The sequence below is a fragment of the Delphinapterus leucas genome, chromosome 8, assembly GCF_059928025.1.
Source record: "Delphinapterus leucas isolate spDelLeu-1000000601 "Yukka" chromosome 8, BTC_Dleu_Yukka2, whole genome shotgun sequence".
Classification (NCBI taxonomy): domain Eukaryota; kingdom Metazoa; phylum Chordata; class Mammalia; order Artiodactyla; family Monodontidae; genus Delphinapterus; species Delphinapterus leucas.
The window spans coordinates 52,103,698-52,128,428 of record NC_143136.1 but is presented as its reverse complement, the minus strand read 5'-3'; the positions used below and the strand labels follow the sequence as shown (position 1 = coordinate 52,128,428).

General features: G+C 40.9%; 1 protein-coding gene and 1 long non-coding RNA gene across 2 annotated transcripts in view; both read left to right on the top strand.

Annotated features, from left to right (window-relative positions):
- LOC149748555 (uncharacterized) overlaps window positions 1-6,747 on the top strand; it is a 264,753-nt gene extending 258,006 nt beyond the window's left edge. Inside the window, exon 4 of the long non-coding RNA XR_016394114.1 lies at window positions 5,829-6,747. This is a non-coding gene — a long non-coding RNA (uncharacterized LOC149748555). The remainder of the gene's footprint in view (window positions 1-5,828) is intronic.
- A 49-nt stretch (window positions 6,748-6,796) lies between these two features.
- The window catches only part of ITGA4 (integrin subunit alpha 4), an 85,926-nt gene continuing 67,991 nt past the window's right edge, over window positions 6,797-24,731 (top strand). Inside the window, exons 1-2 of the mRNA XM_022567178.3 lie at window positions 6,797-7,081; window positions 7,405-7,526. Coding sequence (XP_022422886.1) covers window positions 6,885-7,081; window positions 7,405-7,526 — 319 coding nt within the window. The 5' untranslated portion in view covers window positions 6,797-6,884. The remainder of the gene's footprint in view (window positions 7,082-7,404; window positions 7,527-24,731) is intronic.

Genomic DNA, 24,731 nt, shown 5'->3' with positions numbered 1-24,731 from the left:
AAGTAATTCAGGGAACTTTGGTGCATTAAATTATTTCTCTTATTTTGCACTATTGTCCTTACAAAGTGGTGTAGCCTCTTTCCACTGTTTACATTCCTCCTATTTACTGATGATATTTTAGTTTCTGATGTTTTCTTATCTCTTTTATCTAGTCTACAAAGACTAATCTCTGTGTTCCCCCAGTTTGCTCTGATTTTTTTAAAAAAACAAAACAAAACAAAAGAAACGTAAGTGTAAGATTAAACTAAATTTATTTCTTTTAGTCCCCCAACAAAACCTTTTGCTATTCTGAAAGCATCACAATTGCATTATATAGCTTTTGCTATATTCACAACATATTTTGTAAGTTGCTTTGAAATTGTTTTCTGGTTTGAGGTCTGCATGTGTTGTCTACCTAAATTAAATTGGCAGATTTATCTATCTATCTAGATTGCCAGCTATTCAAGAATAAGAGCACATCTTTAACTTCTTGTATCCTCAGAGTACTTGGGATATGTGTACATAAACGTTTGTTGTGTGATAAAACTTTACCCATGATTAATCAATTTTACACTGTTTATTTACCATGTCCTTTTCTAAAGTGCCTAGGAACTAGGTTTTTCAAGATGAGGTCATGCGTATGAAAGGCTTCAGATAAGACGCTGTTGTATAGCCCTTTTACATGGACTCTAACCTCTGATAATAGAAGAGAGTGATGCTGTAAACTGTGTGTCTTGTGAACCTTTGAGATCTTGCATGGACCAGTTGTTAAATCATTCCAGTGCACAAGTCCAATCTTCCAGATCAGATTACTTATGAGATAGAATGTTGTCACATAATAACTATGTGCTCTGAGGGGAGAATTGTTTTATACCAGGTCCTTTATACACTGTAACAAGAGAAGCAGTTGTTTCTTCTTCTGAACTGAAGCATGAAATAGACTTAGTTTAAGAAGTTATAAAGTATCAGTAGTTTCAGGAGTTGTAAAAAAGACTGATAAAAAATGAAATTTCTCAAAATTGTCCTTCTATTCCAGAAAAATTGCCCCGAATAATCCAGCCAGAAGAAACTTGTCTGTTGAATTTCTCTGTTAGGCACCATTTTGTATGGTATTTGGTACCTACTGGCTCAAATAGTTATTTCTTGATCTGTTAATTTCCCAAACTAAAGGGAACATTTCCAGAGGGAAGGAAAAATAGGCTATGTTTGGGATGGGTTGAAAGAAAGTTTGAGGCCCAGCATGGAGGGTATTAGGCCCCAGGCAAGAAATTCTAATTTAATTGGGTTGAATTGGGGGAGGAGCCATTAAGGGTCTCTGAAAGGGAAATGATGTATTCATAGTCGTAGAAAAAAGCATCTGCTTATGTATGTCAATGTACTGAAAAGTGACAAGGGGATAAAAGTATCAAGAGGAAAAGAATCCCAAATCTGTCTGCCATGTTATGCATAACATCTCTCAGTTATACATAATAGGTGTTCAATAAATATTTGTTGAATGAGTGAATAAATAAACAGAAGCAAATAGAGACAGAAAATGCCTTTTATTAACTTAAACAACCTTCCACATGAGTCATTGGCACTGAACTCAGATTTCTATACAGAGTTTATTTCCGTTGGTAGTTTATTTCTATACAAATTGCATCATTAACGATGATGATACGAGAAGAAAAGAAGGATGAAGGAGAAAGGGCTACTATTTTTTTCAGTATTGATTATGTTCTAAGTACTGCATTAAAGTGCATTATCCACATTCGCTCGTTTTCCCAGCCAACCAGAGAAAACTTAAGAGATTAAAAACCAAGCTTGAGTAACACTAACAAACCGTGTATGGTTTTGATTGGCAGTTGTGGCCAATGCTGTCGATGCCTCCCGCCCCTTGGGCCACCTGAGCTCCCAGAGCTCCCCCGCCCAGCCCAGTACAGTTTCCGAAGGTTGGCAGCTTCCCTGCTCAGGTGCCTGTGTCCCTCATCTCCCACTGAGGACTCCTCTGGCATTTGGGCACGTGCTGGCCTGCGAACAGGTGCAACCTGTAAGTGTAGCAAGGTTAGCCCTCCACCAGTAGAGGGTGAGTCCTTGGATAAATGCCCCAGTCTCCAGGTCTTCCAGGGTTGGGGATTCTGAAGTATGTTTTACACAGTTTCTCAGCAAATTTCAGAGCTCTTATAACGAGGAGAAGCACTATTTCATGTTTTTTTAAAAAGGAACCTGGTCGTTTATATTTATATTCAAGCATCAGGAAATTTGGACTGATATTACCTATCAGGATAAAAGAGCTTTTTGTTTCATGTTGGGAACCTTACTACTGTGAAAAAAATTATCTCCTATGTCGTAGCTCAGATCCCCCAAGAGCAACCCTTGAGACAAGCACTTGGAAGCAGTTGTTTTACTTGCGGAAAGGGAACACTTTAGAAGGTTGGGTTAGAGGGAGGCAGGAAGAGATCGCAAGTATATTCTTTATGCATCACTAATTGTTTTACATGTTACATGCTTTACTTTGGTAATTTAAAAATATCTATTAAAGAAAACATAAAAAAGCTTTTTTAAAAAATCTTAAAAACTACTTGCTAGACATGTCTATGGATGTTCCACTAATATCTCAGACTCATCTCTAGAACCCAGCCAGCATTATCCAAACACATTCTTCTCTCCCTCCCTATTCCAACTTTTCTTTTCTGGTTGCTTTTTCTTTTCTTTTCTTTTTCTCAAGGCATATCATATCTCTCCTTATAAATTATAAGCTGATTAAGAGTAAGACCCATGTTTTATAGTATATCTTTGAATCTGCCAAAGGACACATCCATAATGCATGAACATAGACTTATAAATATCCAGATTTCTTTCAGTTTATGACATTAGTGATGTTAAAAGTCCAAATCATGCAAGGGCCATTCAAAATACTGACTGCACACCTGCTGTTGGTCAGGCAGCATATCAGGTGCTGGAGATAGAGTGGTGAATAACGTAACAACACAACATGTGTTCTGCCCTTGTGCTCTAGAGAGGAAGACAAAATGAAAAGGTAAAGACACCTGTGATTATAAATTAAAGAGCTATGAAGAGAATGAATAGGATGGTCTGCAATATGGTGACCTATTTTAAGTGGACGGGCAGGAAAATCATCTGTGAGAAGAAGATCTTTCAACTGAGACTGAAGAAAGAGAGGAATCATGTGAGGAGTCAGAGGTTGTGCGTTCAGGCAGAGGGAACAATATGGGCAAGGGCACAGAGAGTGAAAAAAACCTTGATGCACTTAAGGAAAGCCAGTGTGAGCTGGCAATGTAGTCAGAGGCCAGATCAAAGAGGCCAGTCCTTGGAGGCCATGTTAAGTGTGGTTTGTACTAGAAGAGCATGGGAAACTATTTAAAGGATTTAAGCAGGGACTTCCCTGGTGGTCCAGTAGTAAAGAATCCACCTTTAATGCAGGGGATGCGGGTTTGATCCCTGGTCAGGGAATTAAGATCCCACATACCGCAGGGCAACTAAGCCTGCGAGCCACAACTACTGAGCTCATGCGCCTCAACTAGAGCTCATGTAAAACTACAGAGGCCATGGGCCCTGGAGCCTGAGCACCACAACTAGAGAGAAGCCCACACACCACAACGAAGAGCCTGCGTGCTGCAACGAAAGATCCCCCGTGCCGCAACTAAGACGCGACACGGCCAAAATAAATAAATAAATAATAAGTCTTAAAAAAAAAAGGATTTAAGCAAGGGAGTGGCCTGCATGATTTGATTTAGAATTCTAAAAATTCACTTTAGCTTCTATGTAGAAAATCGATGATGTGGGGATGGGATGAGTAGGGAGATCAGGTCTTGGATTACTGAACAGCTCAGATGAGATTACTGTACTTGAAAGAGGGTAGTAGCAGGGCAGAAGAAGCTCATCAAACCGATAAGCTGGAGATATATTCTGAAGGTCGATCAATAGAACTTAATTACTGATGGATTAGATGTGGGGAATAGAGAGAGGGGACTCAGAATTACTTTCCAAGTTTCTGGTCTGAACAACCGGGCAGATGGAGTGCTGTTTTTGGGAAAGAAAGATCGAGTGGAGGAATAGTTGAGATACGGGTCAGAATTCAGTGTTAGACGTGTTACGTGCGCCATGCCCAGTAGACATCCAAGTAGAGATGTCAGGTAGGCAGTAAAACATATGGGTCTGGAGCTGAGAAGAGAGGTCCAGGCCGGAGACACGAACTGGGGAATCATGGTGGTATTTAGCGGGATTATTTAGTTGGTACTTAAAGATACAGGAAATCGGTTAGAGCTCTTAAGAAGGAGAGAAAGAGAAGGAAAGAGGGCTCAGAATGGAGCCGTAGGCCTTTCCGACACTTAGGGTGGAGGGCAAGAAGCCAGCAAAGGAAACTCGGAGTGGCCAGATAGAAAGGAGGGAAGGGCTCAGAAAGTGTCATGAAAAGAGAGCCTTTCAAGGAGAAATGCTCATTCTTGATAACAGCTGAGAAATTGGGTGAGCCCACATTAGAATCCTCTCTACTGGGGAGGACTTCTTACCAAGGATAGAAATCACTTGTATTTTGTCTTTTATTTGAGAGCTTAACGCATCTCCTAGCACACAGTGGGCACTTGAAACATATTAATCAAATGACACATTAATTGAATGACTGAATATTTTGGTTCAGTTGAGTGTGAGTGATAGGCATGAGAAGTTTAAAGAAGTCTTTCTGTTCTCCTGCCTACATGCTCTCCACCCCCCACCTGATTCTCACTCTTGCCTGCAAAAGTGATTGGGGTTATAGCAGTATCTTCAGGCTCTGTAATAGCAATGTTAAATACCCTTTATTTCTCCCAATTTAGGAAACATGGACTGTTCTCTAAGCCTTGGAAGAAGAAAACTCAGGGCTACCATAGTGTATGAGATCATAAAGGGTGGCTGTTTCTGCAAATGTAGTGAAATCATAACCATAACGACCATCACAGAAATTAGGTCCTGCCCTATGAAGTGCTCTACTGGCCACTCTCCTCTTAGTTATCCTGTGAAAGAATTGTGTTGAGTGGATTTCATTGTATAAGATTCTGGTGAAAGGAGGGAAAGAAAGAGGTAGGGGTTCAGATCAGTGGCTCTGACGCTGCCAGTGCCTGGAGGGTGTGTGAGGGCTTCTGAAACCCGCAGCTGATCCAGACCAGTTCTCCAACAGCCTTCTTTTAGCTCCAGCATAAACACTCCTAGCCTGGCTTAGGAGGTTCACAGCGTGTCCCTGCCTCCCTACTCAGCCTCGTATTGTACGATCCTGTGTGGGAGCCGCTAACTGCTCTAGCCAAGACCACCTCTTCTCCTCTGCCTGGCCCTGCTCGCCCTGTCCCGCATCCCTCCTCTCAAAGTGCTTAGCCTAACAACCCTCCTTGTCCTTCAACTCTAACTGTCCCTAAAGCATCCAGAACTTTCTCTAGTTAGTAAATGTTTGTCTACCACTTGGCTGAAAATTTTCCTGAAAGCTTCTCCTGCCTTGTTCACCGTGGCATCCTGTGGACCTAGCAAAGTGCCTGCGCAATGAGTATGCTGAGTGAGTGTATTTTAGTTACGTGTCTGCCTTTACAACTTCAGAGGTGCTATTTCAGTATGGTTTTAATGCACATGCGCACACACACACCATTTGATGAATGCTGTTTCTTTCTCTCTTTTTTTCCATACAGTAATAATTAATAACTGTACCTGCATCTCCTGCAAATACCGGCCTAATTATCTATGGCTGTCTCTGGTTGCTCTAGAAAGAAACCTGAGGCACACGTGGATTAATTAGGACGAGAATCAAACCCAGTTCGGGTGTGTTGTGCTGTGGGTCCCCAGCGCATTTTCAGAGGCTCATTATGATGTCTGACTCTTGACCTCAGCTGGGGCTAAGCCCTGATGGCAGGTGTATCCGGTGGAACTGAGTGGATGCGTGGAAAGGGGGAGCATCAAGAACCGGAGGGAGGAATCCGTTGAAGTGAGGCAAGTCACAGTGCTTCCTTAACCCAGACTCGCCCTTGGACTCAGCAACAACCTAAACTGCCCGCTTGTGCCTTTCAGCTCGAGCCACTGCTCCTCAAGCAAGCAGCCCGGACCTAAGAGGAAGTATGGGGAGGAAGGAAGTGGGCATAGAAGGGTGCAGGGTTCTGAGTCTTGAAGTGATATACCATAACGTCTTTATCGGGCGCCTTCAGGGAGTGCGCTTTGTGTTTAATTTGTGGCTCCCCAGTGGTTGCTTATGCCCCCAAAATCAGGTATATCGCTTAACTATCAACGAAAGATCAGGACAGTTCCCCGGCGCAGTCCCTCCCGGCGCCCAGGTTTGTGGCCGGCCTTTGGGCCACTCCGGGCAGGCCGAGGAGCCTCTGCGTTCATAGTGGGGCGCGCGCGGGTCGGATTGGGGCCACGCCGCTAACATCTAGGCCTCAATCACGGATAAAAGGCGAAGCCCCGGACCCCTTCCGGCTCCACTCTTGCAGTCGCGGGAGCCCAGAGTCATCCCGTGCTCCGGGACTAGGAGGCCCCGGCCTGGACGCGCGTTCTGCGCAGCCAAGGTCCCCTAGCGCCCCCTACAGTCTCACGCGCGGGGAGACGGCATCGGGTCCTGCGCCTCCGCACTGCGCCCGGGACCCCACCCAGCGGCCCGCGCCCCGGGACCACGTGAGCACCGCACCTCCAGACTGCAGAAACGGGGCGTGGGGGCCGGCGAGCGCGCAGCATCCCCGGCCACCTCTGATCGCTCCGCCCGCCGCTGCCTGACTTCCCCTCCCTCCCTCTGTCCCTCCCCCCCACCCCCGTTCCTCCCGCCCGCCTGCCGGCGCCGGACACGCTGAGCCTCTTCTCTTGGGGCGCTCTTCCCCTTGGCCGACCGTCTCATCCCGCGCAACTTTGGGACGGACAGTGGCCGTTTGGTGTTGAATGTTCCCCTCGGAGAACGCATGGCTGCGGAAGCGAGGTGCGGGCCGGGCCCGCGAGGGGCCGCCGTATGGGAGGCGGTGATGCTACTGCTGTGCTTGGGAGTCCCGACCGGGCGCACCTACAACGTGGACACCGAGAGCGCAATGGTTTACAAGGGCCCCGCCGACACCCTGTTCGGCTACTCGGTGGTGCTGCACAGCCACGGGGCGAACCGATGGTGAGTGGGGTCGGAGGCGGCGCCCTCGGTATCTCAGAGCGGCGAGCGAAAGGCGCCTCAGGGATTCCCCGCCCGGTTCAAACTTTCCTCCCTCCGCGGGAGGCAGGAGGGGAACCCTGCGACGGCCAGCTCGCTAGAGAAGTGCTCGGGAAACTAACTTATCTTGGGGTGGCAGCACCCGGGGTGCGTTCTGGCGCCAGGCCCTGGAGTTTGGGGTGGCGGGTTGGGTGCGCGGAGTGGTGGGCGGAGGAGTCCGTGAAGACCCGGAATTCAGTGGGCAGCACGGCTCACGTCTGCGCGCACGTGCCCATTGCTCACTTTAGGCTCGTAGTCGGGGCGCCCACGGCCAGCTGGCTCGCCAACACTTCAGTGGTCAATCCTGGGGCGATTTACAGATGCAGGATTGGAAAGAACCCAGAGCGGACGTGCGAACAGCTCCAACTGGGTGAGTTGTACCTGGGGCCGGGAGCTAGTGACCCACTCCCCCCAACACACACACACTTGTGAGCCCCACGGTAGCAGAAGTCCTGGAAAAACTCGTGTTGCCTATTACTTCTAGTTTAAAGCGAATGACGTTCACTTAACTCTACGCCATCTTCCCTTCTAAACATAAAAGTGGTCTCCTTTCTGTCAATATTGTTCTCCCTTTTGCTTATGACAATGATTGCAGTACTCTGACCAAACTATGTGGAGAAAAATTTCTTATAAAACCTTCTCCTCACCTCTCCCCTCCTCCCCACCCCCCCCAACCCAGCAAAGTGTAAAACACATCTTAAAGTCTCTCAGCACATTAAGGACAGGATCCAGCTAAGCCAAGACTTGAGAATTTTATTTCTATCTTTGACCTATCAGCCTTGTTAAAGAACAGGCTAAGGGGCAGATCAGGAATAGCAGTTGGAATTGATCCCATACCCTGTCATTTAGCCCAAGGGCTTTCTGTAAAAGAAAATGATACAGTTTTACTTAGATATGAAATGTAAAAAAGGAGAGCACAAGAAAAAATTGGCATCTCCACTGTTAATATAATTAAAATGAAGTTTAACATATAATTATTAATTTTTCTTTCCAAAAACTCCGATGTTAAATGGATACCTCTATTTGAAATCATTTCTTAGTGTCTCTTCTTAGATTTGTGACAGCTTGAAAAATGCGTTCTGCTGGGGGAGAGGAGAAAGTTCATGTTTCAAAGCCAAAAACAAATTTGCTTTGCATAGACACATGGGGGAAGAAAGGGGAACTAATATCAATTCAGACCCTATCTTGCTTCAAACATTGTTAGGAACTGCTATATATGTTTCTTGTTTTCCACAAAACACCACTGGGTCATGGTTGGCATTGTTCTTACTTTACACATGAGGACTCTGTGACTCAGAGAGTTGCAAGGACTTTTTCTAAAGTTATTCAGCTAGTGAATGGAAGATGGGACCTCAAGTCAAAGTCAGGTCTGCCTGGGTCCAATGTCCAAGCCCTTTTCTTTCATGTATGCATCTTGAGTGAAAATAAAATTCAATGACGAGTCCGATATGTTGTCTGCTGAGCTTATGAGTCATCTGTGAATGGTGAATAAAAGGTCATATTTGGTACCTTTTTCCTATTTATCTTTGCTATCAATGGACTTTTGGGATAAGTTAGTTACTGAATCTTTACCACTCCCCTCCCCCCATTTTTGGTAGTAATCTTTGCTTTTTCTCAAACTGGGAAGCGGCTTCCCTTCATTGAGAATAAAGTCAAATAGAGTATGCACATAATGGAAGTTTATTTTTGACTCAGCATTCGTAAGAGTCTCGGAGTTGTCTGCAGTGTGTAGAATAGGCCCCAGCCTCTCATTAAGCATCTTCCATCCCCAAAGGCAGACTAGGAAAGCATAACATATTCACAGACCTATCCATTTGGAATAATTCTGCAAAGTATAATTTTCATTGCATGAGAGACTTGTAGGATGAATTAGGGAGCGGAGCAGACAGACTTGATCTGCCAGAGGATCTTGACAAGGTCTCAGGAGGGAATGTTTTATTTTTGTTGTCCTGTCATAGTTTCCTGATTCATGACATTATAACTACTGGTATTTAGCTCCTACTTCCTGTCTGGAAGGGCACTGAATCTATTTCTAGATGTCGGTATTTAACTGGAAATATTCTGTCATAATATTATATAATATTTAAAATTTAAGATGATAATACCTGTCAAAATTGAAGGAAAACGTATATTGTTTGGGCACGTGGAGCATAGGGGTTGACTACAGAAATATCCACAGAAAAATGTGCACATGATAGATGTTCAACACACATGAATTAAGTGAAGATGTACTGGATGGATAAATGAATAAAAGCAAAGTGAAAGTTTGTCATCGACATGATTGGTGAATAAGAGAATTAGTTAGAAATGACAAGCCAAAGGGATATTTTTAACTTTCAAATTTTTGATCAATAAAAAGGTTTCTACTGAGATGAAAGGCAAAAAGGAAGACAAGATTTCTAGCCAGTCAACTGGTTGAAACACTAATAGCTGTAGTAATAGCTATGAACATTTGCAAAAGAGCTGACTGAAATTACTTCTCATATAACATTTCAAACGACATATCTTCTCTTCCTTATATGAAGAAGTTGTGTGTTTCAATTCAGCACAGACTCAGAAGTAACTTGAAACTGTAAAATAAGGGATTGAGGATAATGTCTAGAAAGGAAACACTGAAAACAATACATCGGTAACTAAAGACATTTAAAAATTCTCAGGTTTGTGGACTATGTAGTATTCTTTATGAAGAATTTTCAAGGAAAAAATACATACACAATCGTCTATATAAGACAGCTTCAGTTGTTCTGTCTCAAATATGGGTGACTATAAAATAGGCAAAATGTTTAGCTCAGTACCTGACATACAACTGACATTCAAAAAATATTAGTTTATGTTTTATCTCTATTTTCTACTTAAATCTATATCTGCATGTTATCTGTTATAGGCAGGTTGAGGTTATAAATATGGATAGTTAATAGATGAAACCAAAAGTTAAATGTGTAAATGAAAAGGAAACAGTTGAAACACAATGAAAAATATTTTTCGTAGGCCCAAGCAAAAAATCTTTATTTATTTTTTTAAACATCTTTATTGGAGTATAATTGCTTTACAATGGTGTGTTAGTTTCTGCTTTATAACAAAGTGAATCAGTTATACATATACATATGTTCCCATATCTCTTCCCTCTTGCATCTCCCTCCCTCCCACCCTCCCTATCCCACCCCTCTAGGTGGTCACAAAGCACCGAGCTGATCTCCCTGTGCTGTGCGACTGCTTCCCACTAGCTATCTATTTTATGTTTGGTAGTGTATATATGTATATGCCACTTTCTCACTTTGTCACAGCTTACCCTTCCTCCTCCCCATATCCTCAAGTCCATGCTCTAGTAGGTCTGTGTCTTTATTCCCATCTTACCCCTAGGTTCTTCATGACATTTTTTTTTTCTTGGATTCCATATATATGTGTTACCATACGGTATTTGTCTTTCTCTTTCTGACTGACTTCACTCTGTATGACAGACTCTAGGTCCATTCACCTCACTACAAATAACTCATTTTCGTTTCCTTTTATGGCTGAGTAACATTCCATTGTATATATGTGCCACATCTTCTTTATCCATTCATCCGATGATGGACTCTAAGGATGCTTGCATCTCCTGGCTATTGTAAATAGAGCTGCAATGAACATTTTGGTACATGTCTCTTTTTGAATTATGGTTTTCTCAGGGTATATGCCCAGTAGTGGGATTGCTGGGTCATATGGTAGTTCTATTTGTAGTTTTTTAAGGAACCTCCATACTGTTCTCCATAGTGGCTGTACCAATTCAAATTCCCACCAGCAGTGCAAAAGTGTTCCCTTTTCTCCACACCGTCTCCAGCGTTTATTGTTTCTAGATTTTTTGATGATGGCCATTCTGACCGGTGTGAGATGATATCTCATTGTAGTTTTGATTTGCATTTCTCTAATGATTAATGATGTTGAGCATTCTTTCATGTGTTTGTTGGCAATCTGTATATCTTCTTTGGAGAAATGTCTATTTAGGTCTTCTGCCCATTTTTGGATTGGGTTGTTTGTTTTTTTGTTATTGAGCTGCATGAGCTGCTTGTAAATTTTGGACATTAATCCTTTCTCAGTTGCTTCATTTGCAAATATTTTCTCCCATTCTGAGGGTTGTCTTTTGGTCTTTTTTATGGTTTCCTTTGCTGTGCAAAAGCTTTTAAGCTTCATTAGGTCCCATTTGTTTATTTTTATTTCCGTTTCTCTAGGAGGTGGGTCAAAAAGGATCTTGCTGTGATTTATGTCATAGAGTGTTCTGCCTATGTTTTCCTCTAGGAGTTTGATGGTGTCTGGCCTTACATTTAGGTCTTTAATCCATTTTGAGTTTATTTTTGTCTGTGGTGTTAGGGAGTGTTCTAATCTCATACTTTTACATGTAGCTGTCCAGTTTTCCCAGCACCACTTATTGAAGACGCTGTCCTTTCTCCACTGTACATTCCTGCCTCCTTTATCAAAGATAAGGTGATCATATGTGCGTGGGTTTATCTCTGGGCTTCCTATCCTGTTCCATTGATCTATATTTCTGTTTTTGTGCCAGTACCATACTGTCTTGATTACTGTAGCTTTGTAGTATAATCTGAAGTCAGGGAGCCTGATTCCTCCAGCTCCATTTTTCTTTCTCAAGATTGCTTTGGCTATTCGGGGTCTTTTGTGTTTCCATACAAATTGTGAAATTTTTTGCTCTACTTCTGTGAAAAATGCCAGTGGTAGTTTGATAGGGATTGCATTGAATCTGTAGATTGCTTTGGGTAGTAGAGTCATTTGCACAATGTTGATTCTTCCAATCCAAGAACACGGTATATCTCTCCATCTGTTTGTATCATCTTTAATTTCTTTCATCAGTGTCTTATAGTTTTCTGCATACAGGTCTTTTGTCTCCTTAGGTAGGTTTATTCCTAGATATTTTATTCTTTTTGTTGCAGTGGTAAATTGGAGTGTTTTCTTAATTTCACTTTCAGATTTTTCATCATTAGTGTATAAGAATGCCAGAGATTTCTGTGCATTAATTTTGTATCCTGCTACTTTACCAAATTCATTGATTAGCTCTAGTAGTTTTCTGGTAGCATCTTTAGGATTCTCTATGTATAGTATCACGTCATCTGCAAACAGTGACAGCTTTACTTCTTCTTTTCCGATTTGGATTCCTTTTATTTCCTTTTCTTCTCTGATTGCTGTGGCTAAAACTTCCAAAACTATGTTGAGTAAGAGTGGTGAGAGTGGGCAACCTTGTCTTGTTCCTGATCTTAGTGGAAATGCTTTCAGTTTTTCACCATTGAGGACGATGTTTGCTGTGGGTTTGTCATATATGGCCTTTATTATGTTGAGGAAAGCTCCCTCTATGCCTACTTTCTGCAGAGTTTTTATCATAAATGGGTGTTGAATTTTGTCGAAAGCTTTCTCTGCATCTATTGAGATGATCATATGGTTTTTCTCCTTCAATTTGTTAATATGGTGTATCACATTGATTGATTTGCGTATATTGAAGAATCCTTGCATTCCTGGAATAAACCCCACTTGATCATGGTGTATGATCCTTTTAATGTGCTGTTGGATTCTGTTTGCTAGTATTTTGTTGAGGATTTTTGCATCTATGTTCATCAGTGATATTGGCCTGTAGTTTTCTTTCTTTGTGACATCTTTGTCTGGTTTTAGTATCAGAGTGATGGTGGCCTCGTAGAATGAGTTTGAGAGTGTGCCTCCCTCTGCTGTATTTTGGAAGAGTTTGAGAAGGATAGGTGTTAGCTCTTCTCTAAATGTTTGATAGAATTCGCCTGTGAAGCCATCTGGTCCTGGGCTTTTGTTTGTTGGAAGATTTTTAATCACAGTTTCAATTTCAGTGCTTGTGATTGGTCTGTTCATATTTTCTATTTCTTCCTGATTCAGTCTTGGCAGGTTGTGCATTTCTAAGAATTTGTCCATTTCTTCCAGGTTGTCCATTTTATTGGCATAGAGTTGCTTGTGGTAATCTCTCATGATCTTTTGTATTTCTGCAGTGTCAGTTGTTACTTCTCCTTTTTCATTTCTAATTCTATTGATTTGTGTCTTCTCCCTTTTTTTCTTGATGAGTCTGGCTAATGGTTTATCAATTTTTTCTTCTCAAGGAACCAGCTTTTAGTTTTATTGATCTTTGCTATCGTTTCCTTCATTTCTTTTTCATTTATTTCTGATCTGATTTTTATGATTTCTTTCCTTCTGCTAGCTTTGGGGTTTTTTTGTTCTTCTTTCTCTAATTGCTTTAGGTGCAAGGTTAGGTTGTTTATTCGAGATGTTTCCTGCTTCTTAAGGTGGGCTTGTATTGCTATAAACTTCCCCCTTAGAACTGCTGCTAGTGTTGGAGGGTATTCTGCAGAAGTGGGGGGTGGCTGTGTCTCACCTTCTGAAGAAGGGGTCTCTGTTCTCCTTCATGTGAAATCTGGCAGTGTTTCCGTGACCAATTTTGTCTCAATTTGGAAAACAATTCTAGAGGTTAGAAGTCCAAAATCAAGGTTTCAGCAGAGTTGGTTTCTTCTGAGGTCTCCCTCCTTGACTTGTAGATAAATGACTGTCTTTTCCCTGTGTCTTCACATAGACTTCCATCTGTTTCCAAAAAATCTTATAATAACTAAAGATTCAGCTGTGACTGCCATGTCATAAAATGTTTTCTTTCATTCATGGCCTAATTTGCTATCAAAGAGATGAAGCTGAAAGAGCTCTTAAAATGGTGCCAATCTCCTATACAATTCAAAGTGCTATCTACGTGGACTAGTCTTTAAGTCTCAGAATTTCAGATCAAAGTTTGATTCAGATAGACTCCTTCCCTCAGAAGAGGAATCAATACCCTTCCCCCCTACCTCCTAACCCCTCTTCCTTGCAGTGGCTAATGTTGTCCCATACTGTGGTATATTCACTGCAGTCATAATCAGAAGTGAGCAGCAAATGCCTGTTTATCTAGAATGTTCAGGGTATGAGATGTTGAGAATCAGAGACCCCTTTTAGTGAAGTGAATTGACTGTAGAAGAGGTGCATTTCTTCCTGTGTGCAAACAGGCTTCTTCCACCTTCCTGCCCGCCTAAGAAGGGTCTCTCCCCTCACTTCCTTGGTACTGCTCTCTGTGAACCAGAGGAAGGTAGTCTCCCCATCAGGAGGGTCTGAATCCAAACTTGTTCATGAAGACTCCGTGTCTGAGGAGGCCATAGTGATTTCCACAGGTTCAGTTGCTTTTCCACTCAGGTGCTTTGCATCCTTCCGAAGTTTTTTAAAAGGAAACTTTGATCACAGGTGGTTGCTAAATTAAGGCATCACAAATAATGACTTCGTTACTGTATTTATCCATGGATTTCCAGTATTTGAACAAATAGAACATAATAAAATACATAAATGGCTACAAAATTATACTAAAAAGATTACCCTTATTTGGTCATTCAAAAGGCATACTAGATCTTTCATTATTTTGAAGTTGCCACTAGTGGCATTGAAGTTGCCACTAGTAGCAAATGCCACTAGTAGCGTTTGAAGTTGCCACTAGTAGCATTATATAAAACACATGTGTGTTTGGGCATGCACACGTGCGCGCACACACACACACACACATCTGGGTAATAGAGGCTAAAATTATACAATTACACTGTACAGTGCAGTAGCCACTAACCACATGTGGCTATTGAGCACATGAAATGTGGCTAGTTTGTAGTGAGAAGTACTATAGGGCAAATTACGTTCTGGATTTTGAAGACTTAGTACCAAAAAAAAAAAATACATACACACACACATACGTATACATAAAATCTCCTAATTTTTTAGATACGGATCACACGTTGAAATAAATATTTTGAAACTAATATTGATTACATTTTTAAATGAAAACATTTTAGATGTATTAGGTTAAAGAAAATATATTATTAACATCAATTTTACCTATTCCTTTTTAAAGTGACTACTGTAAAATTATTTCATACGTGACTTGTATTAGGTTTCTGTCGGACAGCGCTGTTCTAGAGAAACGTAACTTCCCTATGTAAAATAACACTAACTTTTTAGCAGGTGCTTTCCCAGCGTCTATGCATAAAATGATTGGAATTTTCGCTTTTCTAGACCAATGTTGTATAGTTACCAGACCTTTAAGCTCTCTCCTTGTACCTCTTTTTCTTACTAGAAGGAACAGTGGTTTATTAAGTTAGTCATCATTATTCGCCTTCAGATATCTTCCTGGAAATTATATTGCCTTAGCCAGCCTTCTGGTTTATATTACATAACCTCCTTGGAGGAGGTTAAGTTAATTAGCATTTGTTTCATTAAACTAATGATTACCTCACTCACTTCTGCCTGATTTGTAGGAATTATTAGCTTAACAATAAAAGGCAAACCTCTCACCGTTGAAACTTCAAATATGTCCTTGATAACTTTCCTTTTCTTTCTCATTTGTGATACTCTTTAAATTGTAGCTTATGAAGATGCTGTTGATACAGACTGGTCATTTTGAAAAATCATCCCTGAACAGAGGTTGTTATGCTAATTATGCACAAAATGAACACAGAGAGCTTCATGAATAAACCATCATATTACAAGAATTGTTTCCTTATTTCCAGCAATTTCCCAAACTCCATCTCTAAAAGAATGGTTTCCACCTAATTTAAGAGATGAGATTTTCTAAAATGTATTTTATTTTTTGCCGAAAGTTTACTTGACCACTGGGTGATATTTCTAATGACTAAAAAATCTCTCCCTTTGGCAGTAGTTCTTGGGCCAGATATGGTAATCCATTGTGCTTGTAGGTCATTTATTGAGGGATGTCAAAGGGCGAGAACCTGGGCATACAAAAGAAACATGGCCCTTGCCCCAAGGGGTTTACAGTCTATAGGTTAGGTTATTATAAGAAAGTATGGTGAGAAGATCTAATCTGTTTAGGAGATTGAGGTGATGTCTTCCTAAGGAATTGATGTTCTAGTGGAAAACTGAAAACAACAACAACAACGACAAAAAATCAAGAGTTAGCCAGAGGAAGAGGTTGTGGGAAAGGGTGCCAGACAGAGCAAACAGTGTATATGAAGACCCTGAGGTCTTTGAGAGGGCAGCATCTTTGGACTGAAAGAAAGATGCATAGAGTTGAACTGTGGAGTGTGAAGTGGTGATAGGTTGGAGAAGTAAGCAGGGATTATTTGTGTTACAACTTGGTAAGCTCTCTGGAAACTGAAGAAGCCCTGGCTGTCAGCATGCTCATGTGTGGTTTCACACTCTTCCTCGGTGTGTGCACAATGCAGTGGAGGCTGGTGCTGGGTGTTGGGCCGGGGTAGCAGATGCTCAGTTGGAGGTGTTGGCTTCAGATGGGCGTTGTGGTGCTGAGCAACAGAAGGCACACCCTGACGCAGGCCCACAAAAACTTACAGGGGCCCCGGCTGTCCTTGTGCTCCCTCACGGCTGCACACTTTCCCCTGGGCGTGTGCACTGCAGTGAAGCTTGGTGGTGGGCAGAGGGCTGGTGGCATGCAGATGCACAGCTGTAGGGCTGAACCCTGAGGCCGGGCTCGATGGTGGGGTCAGCCACAAGGGTCTAGGCTGGTGTCTTGCACTTGGGCTTTGGTGGGTGCAGGGAGGGGCTCAAGTGGCTGGCTTCTTATACTAGGGTAGGCACAGAGGCCTGGGATGACCGGTGGTGTGGTTTCTGGGCTTTTCAGTGAGAAAAAAAGGGAGTGGGGAGGAACCCAGGCATCAGTTAACACTAATACCTGTGGGGCAAAAGCTGGCAAGATCTGCAGGGGGTCCACAGTGGCTCTACTGGCCTTTGGCTTAGTGCTGAAATCTGCTATTTTCCTGCAGAGCAGGTCTCCGTGAACTGGACTTTGTAATTATTAAACGGGAGAGATGAAAAAGAAGGTTTCAAAATGTTACCCAAGGTTCTGACTTGGGCTGTTGGATAGATGATGGTGCTATGTCCTGTGAGATGTAAAAGTAAATATCTGGAAATCAGTTGGATGTATGGGTCTGGAGGGCAGGAGTGGTCTATAGGGCAGTTCAGAGTTGAAGGTAATTGGCATAGAGATGGTAATCAAAACCGTGGAGATTAATGAGTTTAACCTGGGAACTCTCTAGGCTGAATAGATCATCAGGCCCAGAAGAGATCCCAGAGGCTTCCTACAACTTGAGAGGCGGCTAGAACAGTGTTGCTCAACTCTGGCCGCAACCTAGGTTCTCCTGCAGAGCTTTAAGAATACCAGTGCTGGTGGCCTCCTCCTAAACTAATAAAATCTCTGGGGGTGGGTCTGGGGTAGGATGTTGTGATTTATAATAAGAATATATTGATATATTTGGTCTTCACCCTCATTTCTGGCACAGAGATCCTAAAACCCTTGGAGTTTTCTAGAGTGATAAATATATCTTTTGTTACGTCAGTGAGATGACTTTTAGGACCTCAGGATGTGGCTGGTTGCCAGTGGAACCACCCATATGATTAGATAGTTGGAACTTTCATTTCTATCCCCCTGACCTCCAGCAAGAGAAGAGGGGCTGGAGGTTGAACCAGTTGCCAATGGTCAGTGGTTTAATCAATCATGCCTATGTAATGAAACCTCCATAAAACCCCAAAAGGACAGGGTCGGTGAACACATGGAGATTTAGGACTAGTGGTGCATTCAGAGAGGACCTGGAAGCGCTCCCTGCAAGTTCCTCATGCCTTGCCCTATGTGTCTCTTCCATCCGGCTGTTCCTGAGTTACTTCCTTTTATAATAAACTGGTAATCTAGTAAGTAAAATGCTTCTTTGAGTTCTGTGAGCCACTCTAGCAAATTATTCAAACCAAAGGAAACTTCAATAGCTGGTGGACTTGAGATTGGTATCTGAAGTTTGTGCGTGTGGGGGGAGCAGGGGTATGGGAGGAAAGCAGTCTTTTTAAATTTTTCATCTATTTTAATCAGCTATTAAACAGATATACCCGGTGTATTTTTACCTTTCAGGTTTCTTTTAAAAGTTCTATTACCCATTAAGGAAGTTGTGTGTTAATTTATTAAAGTTGCCTAAATTTCCTAATACTATAGAAGATAGTCACAAATTACTAAATGATAGTAAGCTATTTTTTGGTGTTGCTCAGTAATGCACTGTATTTATTTTTCTCTTTGTACCTTTTGACTCCCTTCACCCATTTTTCCCTCCCCACCCCCGCCTCTAGCAACTACATATCTGTTCTCTCTCTATGAGCTTGTTTTTTTTTTCTTTTTTTTTAGATTCCACATATAAGAGAGATCATACAGTATTTGTCTTTCTCTGTCTGACTTATTTCACTTAGCATAATGTCATCGGGGTTCAGTCATGTTGCAAATGACGAGATTACATTCTTTTTTTGGCTGAATAATATCCCATTGCATATATGTACCACAATTTCTTCATCTACTCATCCTTCAGTGGACATTTAGGTTGTTTCCCATCTTGGCTATTATAAATAATACTGCAATAAATATGGCGGGTACATAATATTTTTTTGAGTTAGTATTTTCATTTTCTTCTGATAAATACTCAGAAGTGGAATTGTTGGATCATATGGTAGTTCTATCTTTTATTTTTTGAGGAACCGCCATACTGTTTCCATAGTGACTGTACCAATTTACATTCCCACCAACAATGCACATCCTTTTTCTCCACATCCTCACTAACGTTTGTTATCTCTTGTCTTTTTGATAATAGCCATTCTGATAGGTGTGAGGTAATAGCTCATTGTGGTTTTGATTTGCATTCCCCTGATGTGGAGCATGTTTTTATGTACCTCTGGTCCATCTGTATGTCTTCTTTGGAAAAATGTCTATTCAGGTCTTCCACTCAGATTGTTTGCTTGTTTTGCTATTGAGTTATATGAATTCTTAATATATTTTGGATATTAGCCCCTTATCAGATATATAATTTGCAAACATTTTTTCTCATTCAGTATGTTGCCTTTTCTGTACAGAAGTTTTTTAGTATAATGTAGTCCCACTTATTTATTTTTGCTTTTGTTGCTTTTGCTTTTGGTGTCAGATTTAAAAAATCGTCACTAAGACCTATGTCAAGGAGCATGTAGGACTGAACCCTTAACCTGTGGGATCTGACATTATCTACAGGTTAGATAGTGTTACAATGGAGTTGAATTGCAGGATACCCACCTGGTATCAGAGAATTGCTTGTTGATGGTGTGGAAAAACTTCACACACACACACGTTGGAATTGGGTGCAGAACCCTTAGTAGTGCATCAGGAGTTTCCAAAGGTCCCCAGATGATTCCAATATTCATCCATGGTTAAAAACCATTGGAGAAGAAAAAAGAGCCTGAAAAATAGATTGAGAAGGAAAAGCCAAAGAGGTAGCTAGGAAATCAGGTCAATGTGGCACTATGGAAGTAGAGGAATGAGAGATTCTATAAAGAGGCGGGTGGTTGGCAGTCTCAAAAGTTGCCAAGAGGTCAAGCTAGGTAAGAACTTAGGAGGTTTCGTTGGATTTAGAGAGAATTGGTTCATTAGTAACCTTGGTAAGACCAGTTTTAGTGGTGATACCAGACTTCAGAGGGTTGAGAAGTGAGGAGTGCGAAAATATTGGTGGCAGATGTCAACTCTTTTAACTGCGTTCTTCCTTTATTTATTAAATAAAATTTATCAATTACTTATGCTGGTACTGGGAATAGAAAGGTGGCTAAGATGGCTAAAGCCCTGAAAGAACTCAGTGACAGGAGAAACAGGGAAACAGATAATTACTTACAAGGAAATGTAACATGCATAATGATAGAGACACACAATGGGGAGAAGAAAGTGTTTGGATGATGAGAGAAGTTTTCCTGGAAGAGTAATTGAGCCAGTTCTGACCAGTTTTGATGAGCATGTAGTAAAATCTCAGTGAATGTGAAATGGATGGGTGCATTTCTCAGATTTGGGTGGCATCCTCTGGGGTTTGCTGTATATTTCAATATTGTTCCAAGAGGTGTAGGCCAGCCTTGGGTTCCAGACTCTGCCTACTCATACCAGGCAATCTAAAGAATACACACTCCTGAGATGGGAAGCTTGGAACTGACTGTCTTTAAAACAAGGGGATTTTAATTTTAGGAAGAGCTGGAGATATCAAATTAAATATGGAAGGGGACTTGCAAGTGACAGAACTGGGCTCAGTAATGCAGTGTGTTGGTTCTGATGCTCTCAGTTTATCCCCAAGAATCTTTTTTTAATGATTTGAAATCTTTTTCATATAATTTATATGAAATACTGTAATTCTCAATGAATATGTTCGGAAGTAGTAAGAGTATAGATTTAGTTATCAAATCTCTTTTGCAGGAAATATTTTGTGAAGTGGATTAGACATGTCCTTTTAAAATGATACCCTTTGTAGAAGTCTCTTGTCAATATCTACCCTCTGTGAAATCTTTCTAGGTCTACCTCACCCCAGTGCTATTCTGTTTTCTTGTGACCATTTTCTAGTATTTATTAGAATATCATTATTTTGTCTGCAAATCATTGTCTCTGCAACATCTTATCCCACAGTTTAAACTTTGAATGAAAAGATGTCCTCTGTTATCGGTAACCCCTCATCTCAGTCTGATCCTACATTGATTGGTACAGAATGATGCCATGGACTCTCTGACTGATTTTTACTTTTCTCACTTTTTTTTGCGGTACGCGGGCCTCTCACTGTTGTGGCCTCTCCCGTTGCGGAGCACAGGCTCCGGATGCGCAGGCTCAGCGGCCATGGGCCTAGCCACTCTGCGGCATGTGGGATCTTCCCGGACCAGGGCACAAACCCGTGTCCCCTGCATCGGCAGGCAGACTCTCAACCACTGCGCCACCAGGGAAGCCCTCACATATTTTTAAACCTTGTTATTAGCCTGACCTCCTCCTCCATCCTACCCTGTGAATTCCAAAACCAGGCTCAGAACTTCAGTATTGACCACTGAGCATTAAGTGAGGGCAGGTTTCCCTGGAGTTTTTTTTCTGTTTACAGTTTTGCATTATTCTTGTTTCAAAGACACTCAAAATGGTATCTATATATTAGTGATACTTTTTCAAATGAATGCTTAAGTCTAAGAGATTAGTTGAAAACCATGGAAGTAGAGAATTTTCTTTCCTTATTTTCTAATGTTGGAAGTTAATGTTATATAATAAGTTATTATAGAAATAGAATTAGAATAAGATTATTAATAATGTTGATACTTGGATTCATTCCCTGATTAACAGTGAAAAGTACTAATAGCAAATCATTGTAAAGTGGTGTAGGGTGGTGGATGACAGTATGGGTTTGAATCCTTCCTTCCCCCCTTACAAGTAGTGTGACTTTGGGCAAGATGCTTAGTCTCCCTTTGTTTCAGCTTCTCCATCTGTGAAATTGGGATAATGATAATAATACCTGCCTCATAGGGATATAACGAAAATTAAATGACTTAATATACATGTTTACATGTATTAAAAGTGTGCCTGGCACATACAAAGCATATAATGTGTTATTTATTATATAAATAATTCTATAATTATTGTAAGGAAACATTCCTTCTTTAAATTATGCACAGCAAATATATCCCTTGCTGTACATTTTTCTGCTGTACTTAGTAAAAATACTTGTATAGGTTTTCTGAAGGAATTTAAAGAAGTTTGGCCCTAAGGCACCTGGAGGAAACCCTGATCTTAGGTTCAAGCTCACCAGCAGGATGGTTTTCTAGGGTTCTGAAGCCTAGTGATGTCTCAGGATCAACTCAGATTCATAAAATTGCAACCATCAAGCTTGCCTCTACTGCCAGAACTTGTTCACCTCTGTGTGGAACTCTCTTCCTAAATACAACACAGTAAAATAAATACAGTTATTAAATAAAAAATGTAATTAAACTAAAATGAAATAGAGGACTTAAATAGCTGGCTTTTTCAGGCCTATGATTATAGGAGTTGTTTCTCACATAAATTGAGCATGATTATCAGCCATTATCAGATTTTTATTAGGAAGTCGTAGAATATGACACTTAAACATATTTTTCCAGAAAAAACATACTTCGAGAATGGTTTCTAATTCTGATGTTTAATTTGATATTTTGACTCTCGTTTGCCCCTAGATGACTTGGAGGAAATGGTCTTGGAAGTTTAGTACTTTCATGTCCCATATCTCCTGTAAAACTTGGGTATTTCACTTTTCATTACTCCAAGTTATTGTTATTGCTGTTAAATTCATGAACATCGCTGTTACCTTTCAGAAACATCTCCACCACATTTTATTAGATGTGTGGGAAAAGTACACAGTTTAATATAATAAAAATAATATAATGAATTTAATAGTAATTAGTGTCTGATAAGAAACAAAAACAAGCGGCCATTTGGCTTAAAAAGCTGAAGGAAGGCTGCTGATCCAACCTCACAACATTGTGAGCTCCCTCTGCTGGTGTGTCCACATCAACGCAATGTGGGTACCCTGGGGAGCAGAAGCATTTACCATTTAATGAACACCTACTAGGTGCCAGGCAGTCTTGTATGCACAGGCACAAATTTTCTGTAATTTTTATAACCCTCCAGTGGTAGGCCTTGTAATCTGGTCATCTTTGAATTGGTTCGTTTGCTTTTAATCCCATATGTTTTTTCTATATTCTGAATCTTGGTAAATGAAGGAATTGTATGATTATTTTCACTCGGTAATTATTGCTTCTACAAATAAAGATATCTTGCATGAATGAACAAAGAATCTTTATAGAATCTTTATAGAACATAGAATAGAACAAGGGTCATTTATTTTTCAGGATTATTTAAGAAAAATTTCTAGTGGAAGAGTTTGAAAATACAGGACTCATCTTTCAATGGAATAGAGCTTCACGTTAAAAAAAAAAGTAATTGGTGGAAGTAAGGTCTTTCACTATTTTTCTGAAACTTGACAATTATGTCACATCTTTTGAAAGATCAGATAAATGCATGTGTTCTCTTAGTAGCCGGAAGGCCAGTCTGAGAGCCCCAATCAGATGTCTGAACTGATGAAGCCACAGCCCAGTGACACAAGCAGATAAACCAAACTCGTCATTGCATCCAAAAGTCCCAGGCTCCCCTACCCACAAAGTGTGTCACTCAAGCTGTCAAAAGGTTACAGAAAGAAGCCTTTGAGTCTGGTCTTTCCCCTTCGTCCTTCCTCAGTAGAAATGCCAAAATATTGAGAACTGATCTCAGTTGAGGAAAAGGTCAGGGTAAGATAGGGACCAAGTAAGTAACATTTTTTGTGAACACTAGAAAGTTGACTGTATAGTCTGTGGGCAGACTTGTGATATTTTACACATTTTCAGCTGAAAAAAAAGGTTTAGAAAGTAAAATTTATCCAGATAATTCATATGTCTGAAATATGTGTACAGTTCTATTGTATATACTCCAGATTAGTGGAAAGTAACTACTTTTAGATCTTCAATTTCTAAAAGCTTTTGATTTCCTTTTTTTTAAAAAATTCTTTTCCATTTTGGTTTATTACAAGATATTGAATATAATTCCCTGTGCTATACAGTAGGACCTTGTTGTTTATTTTATATGTAGTATTTTGTATCTGCTGATCCCAGACTCCTAATTTATCCCTCCCCGCCCTTTCCCCTTTGGTAACCATGAGTTTGTTTTCTGTGTCTGTGAGTCTGTTTCTGTTTGGTAAAAAGTTCATTTATATCATATTTTAGATTCCACATATAAGTGATATCATGTGATATGTGTCTTTCTCTGTCTGGCTTACATTACTTAGTATAATAATCTCTAGGTCCATCCATATTGCTGCAAATGGCAGTATTTCATTCTAAAAGGTTTTGATTTTTGATTCTAATCTTTTCTGTTTACCAGCCCCATGGATTTGGGCAAATCACTTTACTTCTTTAAGATTCTATTTCCTCACCTGTAAAATGGGATCGATAACACTGTCCTCTGTTGCTACTCTGAGAAATAAAAGAGTTAATGTGTATGGTCAGGGCTCGCTGACATTGATATGCCACAAATATGTTATGGAGGAGGATATATCCCATGACATATGTGCAGCTTAATCGTATCTTTAGCTTAATCCTTAAAATAATAATGTCAGCATCAGCTAATGTTTTCTTGCTTTCTCTGCCAGGCTCTAGCCCGAGCCCTTCACATATACCTCATTTAGTCCTCAAAATCCTTGCAGAACCCCTCTGAGACAGGCACTTCCTGGAGGCCCAGCTAATTCTCAGTCCTACATCATCCTACTCACATATCACACTTTGTAAAGATCTTCAAACCTGCAAACGCTGTTTTCCTTCAGACCATCTGTTACTGTCTTAAAACTTAAGGGACTAATATTTTGGAAGTAGGAGAGAATAGTAGAGAAGGAAGAAGACCTCTCCAAAGCTTAGATCCCTGAGAGTTTGGTGAACATTTTGTAGTAGTATCCTCTACTAGAGGATTTTGTGGTGGTATAAGGGGTTTCAGAATTCCCTCCCTCAGCAAATATTTTGTTCCTGCCTACTGCATGTAAGGCCCTGTTCTGTGCTGTGGGAATGCCACAGTCAACAAAATAGTCAGTCTGCCCCCATGGAGATGACAGTCAAGAGCAAATATCTAGTCTTCCATAGTCTCTGTCACGTTTTGGCACTTGGAAAAATGGCACTAAAACAGATGATGTGAATAAGAGCAAAAAAGACAAAGGGG